The 20,178-nt window shown below is 44.0% G+C and overlaps 1 protein-coding gene across 1 annotated transcript in view; it reads right to left on the minus strand.

The window, feature by feature from the left end:
- Positions 1-492: 492 nt before the first annotated feature.
- SLC16A2 (solute carrier family 16 member 2) overlaps positions 493-20,178 on the minus strand; it is a 109,240-nt gene continuing 89,554 nt past the window's right edge. Inside the window, exons 2-6 of the mRNA XM_057719410.1 lie at positions 13,657-13,801; positions 10,037-10,487; positions 8,676-8,819; positions 4,661-4,889; positions 493-3,046 (exon numbers count right to left, since the gene is read on the minus strand). Of these exons, the coding sequence (XP_057575393.1) occupies positions 2,826-3,046; positions 4,661-4,889; positions 8,676-8,819; positions 10,037-10,487; positions 13,657-13,801 (1,190 nt within the window). The 3' untranslated portion in view covers positions 493-2,825. The remainder of the gene's footprint in view (positions 3,047-4,660; positions 4,890-8,675; positions 8,820-10,036; positions 10,488-13,656; positions 13,802-20,178) is intronic.

Below are 20,178 nucleotides of genomic sequence, written 5' to 3' on the forward strand. Positions count from 1 at the left end.
GGAGACTCTAAGGTTACTCCCAGCTTTGTCATTGTTATAGGTCTCTTTTCTGTATCACCCTCAATTCCAGGCTGCTGCCTGGCTGTATAACCCAGCTATACTACTTCTTTCAATTCCCCCCATCAATAACAAGGGAGAAGAAAAGGGGCTTGAACTGAATTATTGCTAAGGTCTTTGACAATTTTCAACATGGCATGCTTGTAACAAGGTGGTGGCCTTGGTGGGGCCTCCACTCCAACTCAGCCACTAACCGTGTTCTCATTTTGTGAAGTAACAACTTTTCCACTTCAGAGCTCCCTAAAAAATTCAATCCTGAATAGTCCACCCAACTCCAAACCCTATGTATTTCCTTCTCCAATTTCTGCTCTCACAGAGAGTATAGACCGTGGCAGAAATTTGATTTGAAATGAGATTTCAATTCTAAAGCTAAACTTCCTGCTGTTAACCAGGTTAAGACTGTTTCACCCGTGTAGACAACATACACACCAAAGCTGGATTTTTAGATCTGTTTATTTTGTTCCAAACCTTTTGAGGATTTAAATGTCCCAGATCTCAACTCCCAAGTTTTGTTCGTTCTCTTTGATTTAACTATGGTGCATAAGAGGCTGCATCTTACCCTAAATATTAATACTGTGCTGCTTTTGCCAACCAATATTCTCTCCAAAAGTGCACAAGCACACACATGCACATGTACATGTGTGGAAGAAGTAAACTGCCATGTTATGTTACACCTGATAGGGCAGATTTGGGACCTGTGAATGTCTTTCCTTCATTTGGAGAGAAGTGGGTGGCAGCCTGATTCTTAAGAGCTATCCACACCTGAGCAACAAAGGAGGCCCTGCAGAACTGCCCTCAAGTGACTTGGTGGGAGTGGGCAAGGAGGAATGGAAGCAGAGGCTTTGTTGCTCCAACATTTTCAATGGCCTCTTCTGGGAGTTGCAAAGCTCCTGGGGCCCAGCTCCTCCTGCTCCACTGCTGTTTGGGATAACAGGATAGTAATTAGGCAGGCTCCTTCCTATTCACAGAGCCAAGAACCAATGGGTTTTCCTTTGGGGAGTTGATAAGAGCTGGACTGGGACCAATGGAGGGGGGTCCAGACTTTGGCCTTGAATGAAGCCATCAGAGGCCAACCATGCCCCAGCTGCCTGTTTGTAACGGAAAAACTCATGGGTGGGGACCGCTGTCTTCTTTGGAGCCCCTCAGGGGCGATCTCATCCTCCTGGCTTGGGGTGGCAAGTCACTGTTAGCTCTAAGTGACAGCCAAGGATGCCTGGCAAGAAGATGATGAAAGGTTAGGGTAATAAGAACACAGCAGAAAAAGACCCAGAATAGGGAGAAACATAAAGAGGCTGAGTGCGGAGAGAGGCTGAGCTCCTAATAAGGTGAGTTGTGCTAGCTGGACACAACCTGGCTGGAAATGCTCTTCAGCAAGAGTGCTGCCCAGAGCTTAGGCATAGGGAAACATCTGGCACCTACTTCAGAGGGAGGAAGATGGTCCAGAGTCTACCTTTCCTGGCACTTTTAATGCCCACTAAGTAGAGTGGTCCAGGATGCCCAGCATGGGGGACACATTGGGTAGTAAATGCTAGGATGGTTTCCTCTTCCTAGAAGTTTTCCAACTCTATGTGCAGCTGCTGCCTCTACCTTTGAGGGATCCAGGTTGGGAATGGGATTTTCCCTCAAACAGTTCCTTTCCTGGCCTAGCCCAGACGAAAATGTTGACCTGTCATGAATAATAAGAGATGGAGGAGTTGGTTATTCCCCAGGTCAATAACTATTGCCCCTCTCTCCACCATGCCATTCCCCCTGTCATCAGTCTTCCTCTGCCTGCTGAGATGAAAGGAATTTCTTCACATTTTGACAGGTGGATATAAGGATGGGGAGTTGGGATAGCCTGCAGGTTAATGCATTGGCCTGGAAAATCTGTAAAACTCAGTGAGTGGAGCTTTATGGTGTTTAAGGTCCCTTTCCTGTATGATATTCTATTATTCCAGTCTAGGATTATAGCAGCTTGCGCCAAAAATTGAGATGTGGCTCAGCCTGAGATGAGTGGAATTGATGTTAGTGTTAAGGGTGGGCTGGGCCAAGGTGAGGCTGATTGGCCCAAGCTCTGGGTCCCTCCTTTATTCAAGCACCTACAAGTCTATGACAGTCATAAAAAGAAATAGAGGGGGATGAGAAGGGAGAAGATGCAGTAGAGGGAAAAAAGGAGGAAGGAAAGAAGGAAGCAGACTGTTAACCAACCATATGATGGGGAGACTCTCCGTACACTTGTAAAATGATGTCACCCACACCTCTTGGGAAGCCACAGACCTCAGAGACTGAGGCTAAACAAGTCTCCTCATCTCATTTTACCTCTATGCCCTTTCCCCCACACCCTCCAATAGTTCCTAAGGACAGATGGCAAGGAACTCCTTGGCACACAGAGGCTTGGATCTTCCCACCAGGCTCCTAGGGACACAGTAGCACCTTTGGCAGTTGCTTTTAGTGAGTGACTAACAAGCTGTGCCAGGAGTTTCCATCCTCCCCCTCCCCCGAGAGTTAGAAAGTATATGGAGAGGTTCCAAAGACCAGGGTGGTGATCCCAAGCTTTCCTAGATCCTAGGAGGAGAGGACCCTGGCAAGTTTAAAGGCATTCATGGGGAGAATTTGGTTAATGAGTTTGGAACACCTGGAGCTTTGGCTCCAAGGGGATGGTCAGGTGGCTGAAATGCTGCGTGTGTAGGTTTGGGAATAAGTGTGCTGGTGGCAAAAATGTAAATGCTGAGCAGGGCAGGGTGAAGGGAAAGGTTTGGGGAGGAGCACACAATGGCAAATAAGAGGCATTATATTGGTTCCTCAGGGGTGGGGGAGCCCGGCAGCAGCTCCCCATTGGGGTCTGCATCAGGGGCCAACATCTTATCCTTGCTGGAATCCCTTTGCTCTTTCTTGAACATCCTTTGATGCATCAGAGGGACAAACAAGAGGATTACAGCCCCGACGATGGGGGGCACACCGGCAAAGTAGAAGGCCACGTGATAGTCCCCAAAACAGTTGCGGAGGAGGCCTGAAAAATCAACAGAGACAAGTCAAGCTCAGCTTTGCCCTACTGTACAAAGGTGCTCTCTGCCTCTTCTTGGGGCCATCACAATGCTTATCCAGAGAATCTTGGCTTGCATTGCCCCTCAGTTTAAACACTCTTAGACGGAAGAAACAAAACCTCTATTACAAGACAGGTGGCTCCTTCCTGAGGCACTGGGGCTGCAGGCTCTTGAGACTAATGCTCATTATGAAAGAAGCAAATGAAGCTTCTCACAGTTCTCCATTTTTGACTTTCATGACGCTACAGCTAACTTCCAGTCACTCCAAGGTATGGCGTTAGGAGGGAAGCTAGTTTAAAAGAACTCCACAGAAGATGGCCAAGACTTGTCTTGGTTCACAGTGATATACCCTTCCACCCCCAACTTGGGCTAAAGTGTTCTTGTGGGACAATTCAACCAAGTTCCTATTTTCCCTTTCTTTGAAGTGCCCATTTGCCCTAAGAGGAAGCTGTATGTGTATCCTTCCTTCCAGTTACAGATATGGTTGGCCCCTCTGGGTTTCTCTAGGTTGCCAATATGGTAAAATGTATTTGGCATGGGACACAGGGCCTTCCCTGCTCACCTCCAAAGCTAGTGTGGGACACCTTATAGGGAGGTTGAGCCCAGAAACACTACAGAAGAAAGGCAAGTAGTCCCTGGGGCTGCTTAGAAGGTAAGCGAAATGGAAAGAGACATGGATTCTGGGATCCACATTTGGGATCAGGAGTTGGGTAGAGGCTCTGCTCCCCCAGTGGACAGTGTAGCTGTTGTACAAGGGCCTGAGTAGAAGCTTCTGTCACTCAGCATGACCAGTGCCCTCACAACACCTTGCACAGAATTGGTGTTCAGGAATATTTGTTGAGCTAGCCCAGTTGCCCAGCCTAGGAGACACTAGCCCGTGAATCAATATTTGCAATAAATCCTAAAGAAAGGAAATTATAGTCTCTTCTTATTAGTTTTCCTTGTTCCTATGTTCTCTGGGGTACCAACAATGCCTTTCTTGGAAGTGGAGAGAGAAACTGGAAGTGCTGAAAGATGGCAAGCCAACACTTTGCCTGTTGCCTGCTGGAAGTGAGCCTCATTGGTTCAGTCCTGGGTTGTGGTCTTAAATCTTTTCTACAGGCTCAGTTCAGAAGCTTGTAGAGGAGGAGGAGGTATCTCTAAGTCTTAATAAAACCAGGGCCCACTTTCTCTTCTCTTCCTGCTCAACTACCTTGCAAATAATTACTTGCCTGTAAACAGAGAGAGAGAGAGAGAGAGAGAGAGAGAGATTGAGAGAGAAGATTCTGGATCAATAGAATGGTCAGGAAGGCCAAACACATTTTTTTTTCTGTACCCTTTTGGAATCAGCCATGTTGTCTACAATAAAACCCCACAGTAACAGATATACAGTGATGAAAAGTCCATCCCCACAAATGAATCCATGCACATATACTGTGCTTAGTCTCTTTCTCCACTAGTGTAAGGGATTTCATGCACTCTGATGAGGCTGCTTAGAAAAGAGGGAGAAAAGGAACTTTAAGCAGAGGTGATTAGTAGACCTAGGTCCCAAGGAAGACAGGACTCTCCTACTCGTGCGCTCCCTGCAATATTAACCTCACCTGCAATGGGGGGTCCGGCAATCATCGGCAGGGCCATCATGCCCAGGAGGTAGCCAATGGCCTGTGAGGCCTGCATTGGGCCCACCAGCTCAAATGCGATGGGGGCCATGATGGTGATGAAGAAGCCATCGCACAGGCCCAGGAAGAGGCAGACAACGATGAGGCCCCCGAAGCCCCGGCAGAGGGGAATCATCATGGACATCAGGCCCAGGAGCAGGAAGGAGATGACCTAAAGGAGCAACAGCCTGCGGTCATGTTGTGCTTGCCCTCCAAGACCGCATAGTAAATCACATCTCCTTTCTCAGGCCCTCGTTTCTACCATATGTAAAATGGGGCAAGGGGATGTCAACAGAGAGCCCAGTGGACTAGTTACTTAGGCCCCTTCTAAGTCCTGCTTAGAAGGACTTGGGATTTAAAGTTTTTAAAAGAGCCCCTATTTACTTTGATTCTGTCAAGATTTTTAAAAGAGGAGGCATGGCCGCTGTCCTCAAGAAGTTACTGAACTCTGAGATAAAGGGAATTACTGTTTCTGCTTTCTGATCCCGTGTTCCCCAGGCATTAGGGCCTGGGATCAGACCATGCTAGTGTTGTCAGATCCAAGTTAGATATGGGAAGAGGAAGGGGAGGAAGTGAGGATTACTTGAATAATGATTAGATGGGGGCATGAATAGAAGGCACAGTTTCCTGAGATGGGGAAGGAGCCAATGCCCATTTTTGTGGGAGACTGCTTTAAGAATACACTTTGGCATGAAGGAGGCCATTGGGAGGTTCACCCAGGTTCCTTAGGCTTTAGGACATGGGACACACCACACATCTCAGACACTCAGACAGTATGGCTCTGGGGGATTCTGGGCTTGTCTGGGCACCCTGTGAAGGCAACAAATGGGGCTCTAAAGGAGAACCAAGACTAGGAGGAGGTCTAAGGAGCCTGAAGCCAGTCCAGGGGGCAGTGACTAGCCACTGGGCTTTCTTTGGGCTGAGTAAAATGACTCTGAAGTAAAGAAGCTGCCTTTCCAGAGGCTGATTTTTCCATCTCAATAGAGAGAAGGGCCACTGGAAACACAGCTGGTCTTTGGATTAAGGTTATCTGTAACCTGTGTCAGTGAGCCAGGCTAAAGACCTGGGCTCCACCCACTGTAGCCAGCAGAGCCAGGTTGTCCCAGGGTCAGGGCTAAGAATTGATCTGTTAACCAAGGCTTTGACAGGATCCAGGATTTTCACACAGACGGGCTAACTTACCCAGGAAGGGTAAGTCACCACATGGTAAGGGTACATCACCACATCACCACATGGAAGGCAGATAGGAGGGTCAAGGCTTTTTCAAGCCCTAAAGATTTTCTGTGTTGCTGGCAGTGGCTTTGTTAGGTTTTTGGAGAGGATACGAAATGTCCTGCTCATGCCATCTGAGGAAATCTTTGTTGAGGGACGTTTAAATTTTGCCCAGGATGTTTTGGGATAGCTAGGCAGAATCTAAGAATAAGAAACCAGATATCCCAGTTTCTCCTCTAGGAGATTCATGTACAGCTGTAAGATAAAATCAGACCCACCTATCAACCAAGCCATAATGGTATGGCAATTAAGGAGTTAATACAATTATGTAACACAAAGGACCCCATTAAGAGATTCAATTGGCTGTAATTACTACCTATTGTATCTAGCTGCTGCTTAACATCCTCCATGAGGCCTTGGCAAGGTTTGGAAATTAAAAATTCCTCTTGGAAGTGAGAGTCAGGCCTCAAGAATTGGCCCAAAGTGAGGCTGTCCTGCGGGTTGTCACCATTTCCTTTCCAATAGACTGTCCAGGGGCTTGACACCAGATACATGTGCCTGTCTTTGTCAGCAGTAGGAACCACAAGGTCTAGTGGATGGCTTTTCAGAACCTGAAGCTGTGTACACTCCTCTCCTCTCTGAGACTTGTACTCCTGCATATGATCCATGGAAAAAGGGAGGCAAATTCTTGTGATGGAGTATCTTGAGTAGCTCAAGAGAAAGAAGTTTATTCGTTGTTTTGTGCTCTCAGCCTGAGACACTTACTAGCACAATGAGTTTGAACAAGTCACTTTCCCTCTCTGGGCCTCAGTTCCTCAGTTTGTAAAATGAGGAATTTGAACTACAAGTTGATGAAGATATGTTTTGGCTATAAAGTTCCAAGGTTATTTTATATTATTCTAAGTGGTAAAACTGGGTCAAGTAAGAGTAGAAAAGGGGAGAGAATCTTGGGTGGGTAGGGGAAATGGTCAGCAATGGGTTATAAGCCTAGTTCTGCTTCTAACTAGCTAATGCCTCTGTCTCCCTTGGAACTCCCTCTGCACAATAGAAAGCAAAAACTGCTTCTGCCCTAACTCTCTCCTAGGAACTGTGGTGAGAAATGAGCTATATGACTAGGCAAGGGCTGTTGCCTTTCCTCAAGATAAAGCTCTGGCCCAATGCTAGCCTACCCTGATTTCCAGCACTCTTTGGCATCTTAGAGTTGCTGATACTGACAGGGAAGACCCACCAGGGTACCATGTGGAAGAGGCTGGGAAAGCCATACATAGTCCTATGCAAAAAGCCGCCCGGGTAAGGTCTTGTTGATATTGGCACAGGGATTTAAAATTTTATAATTGGTTTATCTCAGTCACAAGCGTTTGGTTTGAGATTGGTCAAGTCACTTATGTCTGGGACTCGGTTCTGCCATCCATCACCTAGGGTAAAGTGGAATATGAGAAGAGTACTACATAGGAGTTCAGCTCTGCCATGAGTGTCTGAGTCTTTCCCTCAGTTTCTCCATCAGTGAGAAACTGATGAGAGTTTGGACTGGATGGACCATGATGGAACCCCGAGCTCTGACAAAGCAGATTCACCAGCTCTTGCAAATCTAACACAAGGTTAAAAACAACCAGAAACAATCATATCCTCATCCAAGACATATGAGGGTATTTAGGAAAACACTTGGGGCTATCAGAAGACAGAGAAATCCCTGCTGTGTGTGTAGTCAGGGTCCCTTGGAAGTTCTTTTAGGACTTCTCCAGGAGAGTCAGAACTCAACCACCTTCCTGATGGATAATTTGTGACCCATATATTTTCTGGGGCTGCTGTTATGCCTCCACAGCATTCCACACTTGGTCACTTCTGGTAAACCCAACTGCTGTAGCAAAAAGCATGAGCTAGGTCAGAAAGACAATATTGTTGCCCAGTAGACAAAGACAGACAACTTGAGCAGTAGTCGGTATTCAAGCCAGACCAGAGCCCAGTTCACACAGAAAGTGGCCTCTCTAGCATCCATATAGCTACTGCCCACAATGTGAGGCTACGTGTGTCACTGTGAGAAGGATTAAAACTTTGCATGGCTATAACACTTTTTATTTTGCAAAGCCTGGTCACACCTATATTTCTTTTGATGCTCACCTGTGAGGTGAGATAGGAAAGGCAAGAATTATTCTTGTTGCACAAAAGAGGAAAGTGAGGCCTAGAGAGGGCAAGTGAGGTCTCGCCTTTTCTGGCAATTTTTTGTGTGTCCATCAAGAGGATGGCATTTGAGAGCCAGTGTTTGTTGCCAAATAGCTCTGGAGGTATAAGAAGTGATAGGCCTGGGTCTAGAGGAGAGAGACACTGGGTCACAGAGTATTACAGATGCTCATCTCCAAGAGAGTAGAAGGTAGCAATGAGTTCAGTCCTCAATGGGGGACTGACTAACTCCTGGCTTCAGTTTCTAGTTTTCAGATGGGAGAGCCTTTACTGATAAACATTTTCTTTGAAAGTGTTCTTAGAGTTTCCATTTACACTGGCTGCTTTCACTAGATCCTCACTCCGATGAAGGAGGCAGAACAAGGATGATAATCTTCACTTGAAAGCAGAGGAAACTGAGGCTTAGAGAATTTGATTGACTTTCCCATGTCACACAGCAAGCTGGTATCAGAGCTGGGGCTCAGGCCACAGCAGTTATACACACTACCATTGTATCCCAAAGGCTGCAGATAACCTAGCATCTATGGCAGGCTGTTCTCCCTAAAGTAGGCAGGGTAGTTACACTCACCTGCAAGTAGATCTTCTTGAGTCCAGGAATGGAGTCACTGACACGGCCTGATACAAGGCGCCCAAGGCCTGAGGTAGCCCCAATACACACCAAGAGCACCCAGGTCTGCTTGATTTCCAAGAATTCCTCTTCCACATACTTCATCTGAAAAGCATAGCACCAGGCCCCCAGGATAAGAGGAAGAAGAGGAGCTGACTGGTTAATTATTGGCATACCCCAAACCCTTTACTGTTTACTTCTCTGGACCATGGCAAGAGTGCCTTCTTCTGCAGCCCCCTCCCCTATAGTCTTAGCTCCAGAACAAGCTCTCTGGCTGTTTCTAACAGCTTAAAAGGCTGCATATCCCTTGGCTCTCTGGATTCTGGGCTTCTGAACAACAGCTGAGGGCAGTGGGTATCCCTAAGCCCCTTCCAAGCCCTGGCAGGACAGAATACAGCCTTAACAACTGAAAAAAATATAAGGGCTCCCCTATTATCTCCCCATTCTCTGACCCAGAACTGACAGCCTGGGGCAACAGCAGGTCACCAAGGGAGAAGGATCCACTAACTTCCAGGTAACATCCCAAAAGTGTGTTTTAAGAAACACAAGGTCTATGGAAGATAGCAGCTGGACTAAACCCAACAGTTCTGTGGCCATGTAAGTTGGGTGGATGCTGCTTAAACAAAGCTGAATTGATTTCTTTACTGCAAGATTTTTGGTACCTTTAATACATTGCTACACATTATGAAGCTGGAGAGATCTAGCATATGTTATTTCCTAAACAAAATTACTTGACCACAAAGACCAGCATTTCATAAGACACACTCTTAGAAAACCCTATCATTGAGGGACTTCCCTGGTGGTCCAGTGGTTAAGACTCCATGATTCCAATGCAGAGGGCCCGGATTTAATCCCTGGTCAGGGAACCAAGATCCCACATACCACAACTAAGCCCATATGCTACAACTACTGAGCCCGTGTGCTGCAACTAGAGAAGCCCGCACACTGCAATGAAGAGCCCACGTGCCACAAAGAAGATCCAGCACAGCCAAAATAAATAAGAAAACCCTATCATTGGGTCATATGGGGGCTGTCTCCTGTATCCCAGTGATGCTTATCTTCTGAAAATCCATCTAGATTTATCAGTGGGGGAAACCATAGGCATAGGCCTTCCTCTAAGGAACTTCCACCATTTCCCATTGAGGTCTTCCCTCAGCCTGTGCTCTTTCCTACTCTGGGTCTCTCCAACCACTGTTTTGTCTTTTTCCAAAGGTTTCAGCTCCGCCCTTTCAATGTCCTCTGCTCCTACCATCTGGACTTCAAGCAGGTTAAGGGCAGCTTCTTGGAGTCAGGTAGGGTGGACCCACCCTGGTATTCCTCACCAGATGTACATAGGGAACGAAGTAGCCAAGGGCAGCAGCAGCGATCCCGAAGGCCCAGATGCGGTAGGTACGCTGGCGGAACACTCTCATGTTGAAGTACTTTCTGAGCTGAGCCAGAAAGCGTTGGCACAGGGTATGGACACCTCTCTTGCTTGGGGTGTCCTGCGAGCTGGGCAGGAGGGGTCGGTAGGTGAGTGAAAGCAGTGTAAGAATAAACATAAAGGTACTCAGCACCTGGAAGGTTTGGGCGAGCTTGATCTTAGCCCCCAGCGTTTTGATGAGGAGGGGGAAGGATATGGAGAAGATGCTACTCCCAGCAGATACCACACCATTGGCCAGACCCAGACGGCGTTGAAAGTAATGGCCCAGGATGACGAGAGATGGCTGAAAGGCGAAGGAACAGCCACAACCAAAGAGAATCCCGTAGGTGAAGTAACGCAGGCTTAGTGAGCTGTGGGAGAGATACCAAGAGCTTTCCTCAGTAGCCTGACCAGCAATCCACCAGCCCTTCTCCCCCAACCCTCCTGAGATCTGCATCCCCCACCCTTAACCCACAGCCCCAGTTACTACTGACCCTCAGAACAGACAAGGAATAGGGTCAGCTTTGCTGATCCCCATTTTGTAGATGGGGAGACAGAGGCTCAGAGAAGTAAAGTAATTTACCCAAGGTAGCATAACTGGGGATCAGCAAAGCTTGGACTTGAATCTAGGTCTGTGTGACTCTAGTTTGAATCATAGCACCCCATCAGAGAGTACTGTTCAAAAGAAAGCCACAACTAGACTATGCAAAGTTTGGATGAGGGGCTACAAGGAGTAAGTCAGTGCCTTAGAGAGAACAGTTACACCTACTGCTCACCTAGACACCATGGGTGGCCTGAAACCAAAGCTTTATCCCAAGTAACAAGAAAGTTCTGCAAGGAGCCAAGATTCTGGAAGGTTGAGAACCTCCATAGGACTCCTCAGTGTCTTTCTTCATGCTCAGGGCCCTTAATATTTCAGAGAATGGTTGGTGGTATTCTGAGAGACACCCCCTCCCCAACCATGTCCATGGTCTGGATATCCCAAGACCCTTTACTCCAGGCCCTAGAAAATCTCCATGGGGATCCTAAGGTAAGGAGTTCCTATAACTTCCAAAGTCTGGCTCTTGTTGCTGGACATGATATGGACTAGCTTCCCAGAGTAGCTTGGCTGCTTGATGGGAAGTGGAACCTCAAAGAAGTTGTGGGCCTGACCAAGTTCTGACTTAAAACTCTTAGGCCCTGCTTTGATCATAAGCTTCTATAACAGAAGGCAAAGTATCAGAAGGGAAAAAGCCATGGGACGGTCATCTTGGCTGGCCATTTGCCCTCAGATGATACTGGCACAAACTAGTGAAAAACTTTTTCTTTTTGATGCCTCCACATATTTTGCAATGCTTCTTATCTGACCACATAATAACCTAATACTTTCCAAGGTAAGGCAGTTCCTCTCCATAGATAGACCCAGTCATCATACTAAAGGACTGGACCCATGCCGCAGAGATGAAATGGTGCTAGTACTCATAATTCCAAGATAGCTATCATCATCATTGCTTTTTATCTGCTTGCATTCATTGGATATGAGCAAGGGCTTTGGTTTCTGAAGGGTTGCCTCTACTTAGAACACATAGCTAAGCCAACTGTTCCTCTTCTATCAGATTCCTTGGGACCTCCTCCCATTAGAATCTAGGTACGCTTTGGGATTGACCTGGGCTGAGGGCCTTGTCTAAGGGAGGGGAGTTATGAAGGTCTGAGAAAGACCGTCAAGGAGGAGGCCAGTGGGAGCAAAGCATGGGATTCAGTTCAGGGAGCTAGCTGTGTGATGGATCTATTTCTAGCTGGGCCCAAAGGCAGGAGGCCCCTGAGTAGGCTTGCCAAGGCCTCCCTAGCCCTGCCCGAACTTTGCCTCACCTCACACCAACCAAAGGAACTCAGAGCCCTGATTCAGACAACAGGAAAGATGACTTGGAGTTCTAGCCACAAGCAGAACCATTTTTCCACTGGATGTGAAGTCATCCAGAAAGTTTCTTGGCTCTGAAGATGTTCTTACAGAAAGGGCAAAGGGGGTGAGGGAGGAGCTTAGGGGATGGAGAAGAATGCCAGGAGAAAGCACATCTGAGGTCCATCCCCTCCTGCAACTGAGCTCATGTGGATTGGAAGGAAAATGGGATCCGTATGTTGCTAATTTGTTTACACTTTGCTCTGCTTGGCCTTAAAAATAGGCCTCTGTTGTGTAGCACTGAGACTAGAGCCACTTCTGAGACTTAGCTCCTTCCCACAAGAAGCCAGACACCAGCTTGCTGAGGGCAAATGAGGCCGACCACCAGAGGGGTCCAGAAAGGGTTTGGAGCTACTGCCCTGGGAGGGCTGAGCAGATTACAGACAGGACATGGTTTTCCCTGCCTCTGTCCCAATTGGATGGGACCAAGCCAAGAAACCACTGCAGGCCAGATCCAAGCTCTGGGCAGCCAGAAATGCTCAAGTCATAAAGAAAGCTGGCTCAACCTCACAGGGCCCAGTTGTGGCAGAATACAATTATCATTCTCTGCTGTGAGTGGAACCTTAGGCATGGAGAGCATAACCATGGTCTTTCTCTGGGGAAAAGCTCAGAAAGCAAGTCTCTGACAAGGTAGCCATGTCTCCAGGCCGGCATTCTCCTACAGCAGCCCCGGCAGATTGGAAGTAGGAGGTATCATAACTTCCAAAGTGTCTTTGGCAGAAAGTCATTGGAGTTCTTTAGGAATCCCATATTCCTCAGGCTTGGGTGGAGGGTTTTTACTTCTCCCTTCCTCTACAGACATGCTTCTGGAAAGCCGGCAGCAAAAAAATCAGAAAATGAACTTGTAGCCTGCTCCTTGCCTGACACTACCAATTTCTGCCAGTGGGACCTATGAGACCAGAGTTTGAGTTTACCCAGCTTAGGGCTAGTTGGGTAACTGGATGCTGGGTCTGTATCTCAGTGAGGGAAGTTGCTAAACACCCTTTCTCACACCCAAGATATGAATCTCTATTTGTCCCAAATCATCCATACATTGCCATTCAGAAATGCTAAACAGCCTTGGGCTCAGCTGACCTCTTTTTCAGCATAAGATTACCTTAGGAATCCTGTAATGGTAGGTGTTCACATAGGCTTACTCCAGAAGTTCATTCCCAGGAGGGCAGTTGAGGTCATGAGATGTGTGGCATATTGAAAGGAAATAGAATGGCAGAGCTGGAAGACACCTGAAAAGACCTGATCTAATCTCCTTATGTTATGGATATAAAAATTGAGGCCCAAAGAGGGGAATGGTACTCATCAATTGTTCCATTGCCATTCAGTGGCCAAATTTGACTTGGGCCCAGCTGTATGAATGCCCAAGCTTAGGCTCCTCCCACCACTTTGGAACTCTTGGGTCCTCTTTGGGTATATTCCCTACCAATGTGTCCTGGGGACCCTACCAAGATGAGTCCCACTGGACAATAATTCGCTGGAGTAGGGTCTTTGAGGACCCTACATGGAAAGGGCCACAGGGGATTCTGCAATGAGAAGAATATCTCAAGTTGAGGCCCAGAAAGAAGCCAACCCTCAGCCTTGGGAAAATGGCAAGCAACTCCTAGCCTTACCTGGTGAAGGAGCTGGTATGGAGGCCAATGAAAGCTATGGCAGCCCCTGCAGTTGCTGTGATTCGGCAGCCCAAACGATCAGTGAATATACTCACAATGGGAGAACAGAAGAAGATCATGCCCATTGAGAGGGCTCCTACCCATGCTGTGGAGAAAAGAAGCACAAAGACACCTTAGTTTAATGTGTTACCTGGTGGTGCAGTGGGTATCTCAGTTCTTCTCTGGGCTTTCACAGGGGGCATTGCCTTGATCTGCACTGCCAGCATGCTAGTCCCTGATGGCCAGAGAGGTTAGGCAATTTTCAAAGTGCCTGTAACAAGGCAATGTGGAAACCAGGGGTCTAGTTCATAAGCATACCCAGAATTTCAAAGCTGGGGCAGGAGGTCTTTAGAGATCAAGTCTGTGATGGAGACTTCTAGCTAGCTACCACACAGCTGCACTACATTTCTTAGCCTGTTCGGCTGTTTGGTATGACCATGTGATTGAATTCTGACCAATAGAATGTGGGTAAAAAAGACACATGCCACTTCCAGGCTTGGAATATAAAAAGACTCCCATGATATTTCTGTTTACTTGGGAGGTATAGTGGCAGAGTGACCTTGGAAGCCATGTATTAAGGCTGGCAGAACTGCCATCAGTTCTGTCTGGGTCTCTGAATGGAGCGAAGTTCCCCTCCTCTCTCCAGTCTGGAACCCCTGCCATGAATGCTACATAAGGAGTAAAGAAACGTGTTGCCCTTTAAGCTACTGAATTTTCTAGGGCTATTTGTTATAGCAGTTAAACAAATACAAACTAAAACAAAGAGATTCCTCCACTACGGTTTTACTGATAAAGAAACAGGTCCAGAAATGTGAAGGGACTTGCCAAAGGTCACAAAGCAAGTTAAGTGGCAGAGCTGAGACTCAAACCTAACTCTCCTTATTTCTAGTCCAATGTTCATTGTATTATATCTCTTATTGGGATGAATGAAACTTCCCATCTTTGGAGCTGAGCAAGCAGAGGCCAGATATAAAACAGGGGATTCAAGCATTGGGGTCAGATTTGGACTGGCCAACATTTCAGGCTTCCTTCCAGGGATGCTAACCCAGATTTATAGCCTTAGGCATTGGGCTACTTGGCTTCAGTGCCAAGGAACATGAGAATTAATGAAGCCCTCAGGAGCTGAGATAAGATTTGTCTTGGTTGTTGGAACAGTCCTGTGAAGATGCTAAGACTAAGGAGTAGGGAAGGCCACAGACAAAGGCCTCCTGGAATTGTACAAGGACACAGGGCAGGTTCAGAAGACACACAAAGATTTATAAGGACACTGTGCAAGAGGGTCATGTAACCCTCTCCTTCATCGGAGCCCATGTTTGGCAAATCCCTGACTTCAAACTCAAATAAAAAGAGTTTATCCTGTTTATAAAGGCTCTTAAGTGTCTGTAACAATCCTCAACAGGGAGGAAGAAATTTGCCCTTTTACTTAGATTCTTCCAGCCTATTTCCCCTTGCTTAACTCTCAGAAAGAAAGCCTAAGCTTTTTTTTTGGTTCGAAGGCTGTTATCGAGTCTCATCATGGGCCTCTGTTTTCTAGGCTAAACAATCTTAGTTTCCTTAATATTTCTTCTTGCCTTTAATTTCTAATTTTGTAATTACTTTGAGAGCTCTCCTCTGAACACATTCCAAGTCTTCATCATCATCATCAAAAAGTATTCATTGAGTGTTACCTAAGCAGAGCACCAAGCCAGCTTCTGGCTCTCTTCAATTGTGGAGCCCCAAATGGGCCAGAGGAATGCAGTCTGAGGTTAGACTAGTCCACTGTCTGTGTCTCTTACCTCAGTGCCTAATAGGTTGCTTAGATCTCCACTGGGAATCTTTGCTTTGCTGGGGGTGCCATCTTGAGTTCTAGCTGGCTGGCTCCAAAAGTACTGGCCTGAGACTGAAGGAGACCTGAACTCTCATCACAATTTTACCTTATACCTTTCAACTTCACCTCTTATCAGCTATAGGACGTTGAGCAAGTCACACAGCACTTCGCTAATCCTTGGACTTCTCATCTGTAAAATGGGGATTAAAATTCTCCATGGGCCTTTCTCAAAGTTTTTTTTAATCTAATGATTATCAGATATGATCATATGTATGAGAGCTTTGTAAATACCAATAGTCATACCATATAAAAATTAATACAAATGGATCATAGACTTAAATGTAAAACTTAAAACTTCTAGAGGAAAGAATAGGAGAAAATCTTTCTGACCTTTAGTTAGGCAAAGATCTCATAGATAATTACCAAAAGTAGGATCCACTAAAAAATTGATACACTAAACTTCATCAAAATGTAAAATTTCTGCTCTTTGAAAAACACTGTTATGAAAATGAAAGGACAAGCCACAGACTGGGAAAAATATTTACAACACACACATCTATTAAAGACTGATATCCAGAGTACAAATATGAGTTGACTCTCACAGCTCAATAAGACAGCAAACAATCCATTTTAAAATACAGGCAAAAGATTTGAACAGACATTTTACACACACACAAACACAGGATATGAATGGCAATTGAGCACATGAAAAGATGCTCAATATCATCAATCACTCAAGAAATGCTTATTAAAACCACAACGAGATACCCCTATAAACCACTAAAAAGGCTTTTTTTAAAAATGATAATACCTAGTACTAGTGAGGATGTAGAGGAACTGGAAATCTCATACATTGCTGATGGGAATGCAAAATGGTATACCTGCTTTGGAATACAGTTTGGCAGCTTCTTAAAAGTTAAACATACAATTACCATATGACCCTAAAATCACTCTCCTGGGTATTTACCCAAGATAAATGAAAAATTATATTCATACAAAAAGCTGTACCTAGATGTTTTTGCAGATTTTTCATAACTGCCAAAAATAGCAATAACTCAAAATGTATTAATACTTCAATTGATGAATGGATAAATAGGTGGATACACAGTAATACAGTGGAATACAACTCTGCAATAAACAGGAATGAACTACTGATACAGGTAACAACTTGGAAAACTCTAAAAGGCACTATGCTAAGTGAAAAGAAGCCAGACACAGTTGATTCCATTTATATGTAATTCTGAAAAGGCAAAACTGTGGGGTCAAACAGATCAGTGCATGCCAGAAGGAAGGGTGAGGGGAAATAACACTATAGAAGAGCATGAGGAAACTTTTTGGAGTAATGAAATGTTAGCTGTTTTTACTGTAAGTGGTGATATTCTTTTGTCAAAATTCATAGAACTGAGCATATAAAAAGGGCAAATATTACCATATGTAAATTATACCTCAATAAATCTGTTATAAAAAAAGAAGAGGGAGCAGGGAAGCAGAAAGTGCCAGTGGGAGATCTCATTTATGATGTATATATTTTTATTCTGGCCAGATTTTCAAAAAAATTAGTTCAAGTGTATTGTCAAAAAGGAAAACACTTAAATTCAGTAAATTACCTCACTGACATTTTATCAGCTACAACTCACCATTATTTGGCCCTTCTGAATATTAAAATACAAGGAATGCTGATAATTTGGCTTGAAAGTATCTTTTGCACAGTCAAAGAAAGTTTAAATTATATTTGATATAGCTTTTTATGTTAATGACACATATTTATCATTATGGTATCATGCATAATATTTTCACTGCCTTAAAAATACTGTGCTCCACCTATTGATCCCTCCTCCCCTCTCAACTTCTGGCAACCACTGATACTTCTACTGTCTCCATAGTTTTGCCTTTTCCAGAAAGTTATATAGTTGGAATCATACAGTATGTAGTCTTTTCAGATTGGCTTCTTTCACTTAGTAATATGCATTTAAGCTTCCCGCATGTATTTTCATGACTTGAAAGCTCTTTTTTTTTCAGCACTGAATAATATTCCATTGTCTGGATGTATCACAGTTTATTTACTAGCTCACCTTCTGAAGGACATCTTGGTTGCTTCCACATTTTGGCAGTTATGCATAAAGCTGCTATAAATATCTGTGTGCAAATTTTTGTGTGGATGTAAGCTGTTGACTCATTTGGTTAAACACTAAGGAGCATGATTGTTAAATTGTATGTTTAGTTTTGTAAGAAATTGCCAAACTTTCTTCCAAAGTGGCTGTATCATTTTGCATTCCCAATAGCAATGAGTGAGAGTTCTTGTTGCTCTACATCCTTTCCAGCATTTGGTGGTGTCAGTGTTCCAGATTTTGGTCATTCTAATAGGTATGTAGAGGTATCTCATTGTTGTCTAAATTTGTACTTCCCTGATGACATATGGTGTTCAATATCTTTTCCTATGTTTATTTGTCATCTATATTTTTTCTTTGATGAGGTGTCTGTTAAGGTCTTTGGCCCATTTTTAAGCTGGGTTGTTCATTTTCTCATTGTTGAGTTTTAGGAGTTCTGTGTACATTTTGGGTAACAGTCCTTTATCAGATATGTCTTGCCAATATTTTCTCCCAGTCTGTGGCTTATCTTCTCATTCCCTTGACATTGTCTTCTGCAGAGCAGAAGTTTTCAATTTTAATGAAATCCAACTTATCAATTATTTCTTTCATGGATTGTGACTTTGGTCTTGTATCTAAAAAGGCATAATCATACCCAAGGTCATCTAGGTTCTTCCTAAGTTATTTCTAGGAGTTTTAGAGTTTTGTGTTTTATATTTATGTCTGTGATCCATTCTGAGTTAATTTTTGAGAAGGATGTAAGATCTGTGTATAGATTCATGTTTTTGCATGTGGATGTCCAGTTGTTCCAGTACCATTTGTTGAAAAGATTATCTTTGCTCCATTGTATGGTTTTTGCTTTTTTGTCAAAGATCAGTTGGCTATATTTATGTGGATCTATTTCTGGGCTTTCTATTCTGTTCCACTGATCCATTTGTCTATTATTTCACCAATACTACACTGTCTTGAATATTTAGTTTTATAGTAAATTTTGAGGTCAAGTAGTGACAATTCTCCAACTTTGTTCATCTCTTCCAATACTGTGTTGGCTAATTGGGGTTGTTTGCTTCTCCACGTAAACTTTAGAATCACTTTGTTGATATCCACAAAATAAATTGCTGAGATTTTGATTGAGATTGACTCTACATATCAAGTTGGGAAGAAATGACATCCTAACAATATTGAGTCTTCCTGTGCATGAACATAGAATATCTCTCCATTTATTTAGTTCTTTGAGTTTTGGTTCATCAAACTTCTAGTTTTCCTCATGTAAATTTACACATATTTTGTTAGATTTATACCTAAGTATTTCATTTTGGGGGGGTGCTTACGTAAATGGTATTCATTTTTAAAATTTCAAATTCCACTTGTTCATTGCTGGTGTATAGGAAAGTGATTGACTTTTGTATATTAGCCTTGTATCCTGCAACCTTGCTGTAATTGTTTTTAAGTTCCAGCGTTTTTTGTCAATTTTTTCAGATTTTCTACATAGATGATCATGTCATCTGTGAACAAAGACAGTTTTATGTCTGCCTTCTCAGTCTGTATACTTGTTCTTTCTTTTTCTTGGATTACTATATTAGCTAGAGCTTCCACTACAATGTTGAAAAGGAGTGGTGAGAAGGGACAGCCTTGTCTTGCACCTGCCCTTAGTGGGAAAGCTGCAATTTTCTCACCATTTAGTATGATATTATCAGTAGTTTTTAAAATATAGATTTAAAAAATTAATCTGAGTTTTTTTTAACTTTTGAAATAATTATAGATTCACAGGAAATAGCCAAGATAATCGAGAGGTCTCATGAACCCTTCACCCAATTTCCCCCAATGATTACATCTTTTTTTTTTTTTTAATTTTTTTTTAATTATTTTTTTTGGGGGGTACACCAGGTTCAATCAACTGTTTTTATACATATATCCCCATATTCCCTCCCTTCCTTGGCACCCCCCCCTCGAGTCCCCCCCACCAATGGTTACATCTTATATAACTATGCTATAATATCAAAACCAGGAAATCAACATTGGTACAATATGTGTGTATAGTTCTATATCATTTTATCATATGTGTAGATTTGTATAACCACCACAACAATCAAGATACAGGACTATTCCATCACCATAAAGATCTCCTTTGCGCTACTCTTTCACAGTCACACCCAGTCCACTCCCCCACCATCCCTAACTCTTGGCAACCATTAATTTGTTTTCCATCTCTATAATATTACTTTAAGTTATATAAATTGAGTCATATACTGTGTGACCTTTTGAAACTGGTTTGTTTTTCACCCAGCATAATACCCTGGAGAATATATTTGAAGTGAGTTTCTTGTAGACAGCTTATAGTTGGGGTATGTTTTTTTTTTTCCTGCTAATCTCTGTCTTTTAATTGATATATTTAGGCCATTTGCAAGGACATAATCGTTGATATGTGAGGGTCATTTTATTTTTGTTTTCTGTTTGTTCCCTCTGTTTTTTTCTTCCTTTACTTCCTTTTTCTCTGCTTGCCTGTAGGCTCCCTTAATTTGTAGAATTCCTCTTTGATTCATTTATAGTGCTTTGAGTGTATTCCTTTGTATACCTTGTTTAGTGGTT

This window comes from Hippopotamus amphibius, chromosome X, assembly GCF_030028045.1.
Source record: "Hippopotamus amphibius kiboko isolate mHipAmp2 chromosome X, mHipAmp2.hap2, whole genome shotgun sequence".
Lineage (NCBI taxonomy): Eukaryota > Metazoa > Chordata > Mammalia > Artiodactyla > Hippopotamidae > Hippopotamus > Hippopotamus amphibius.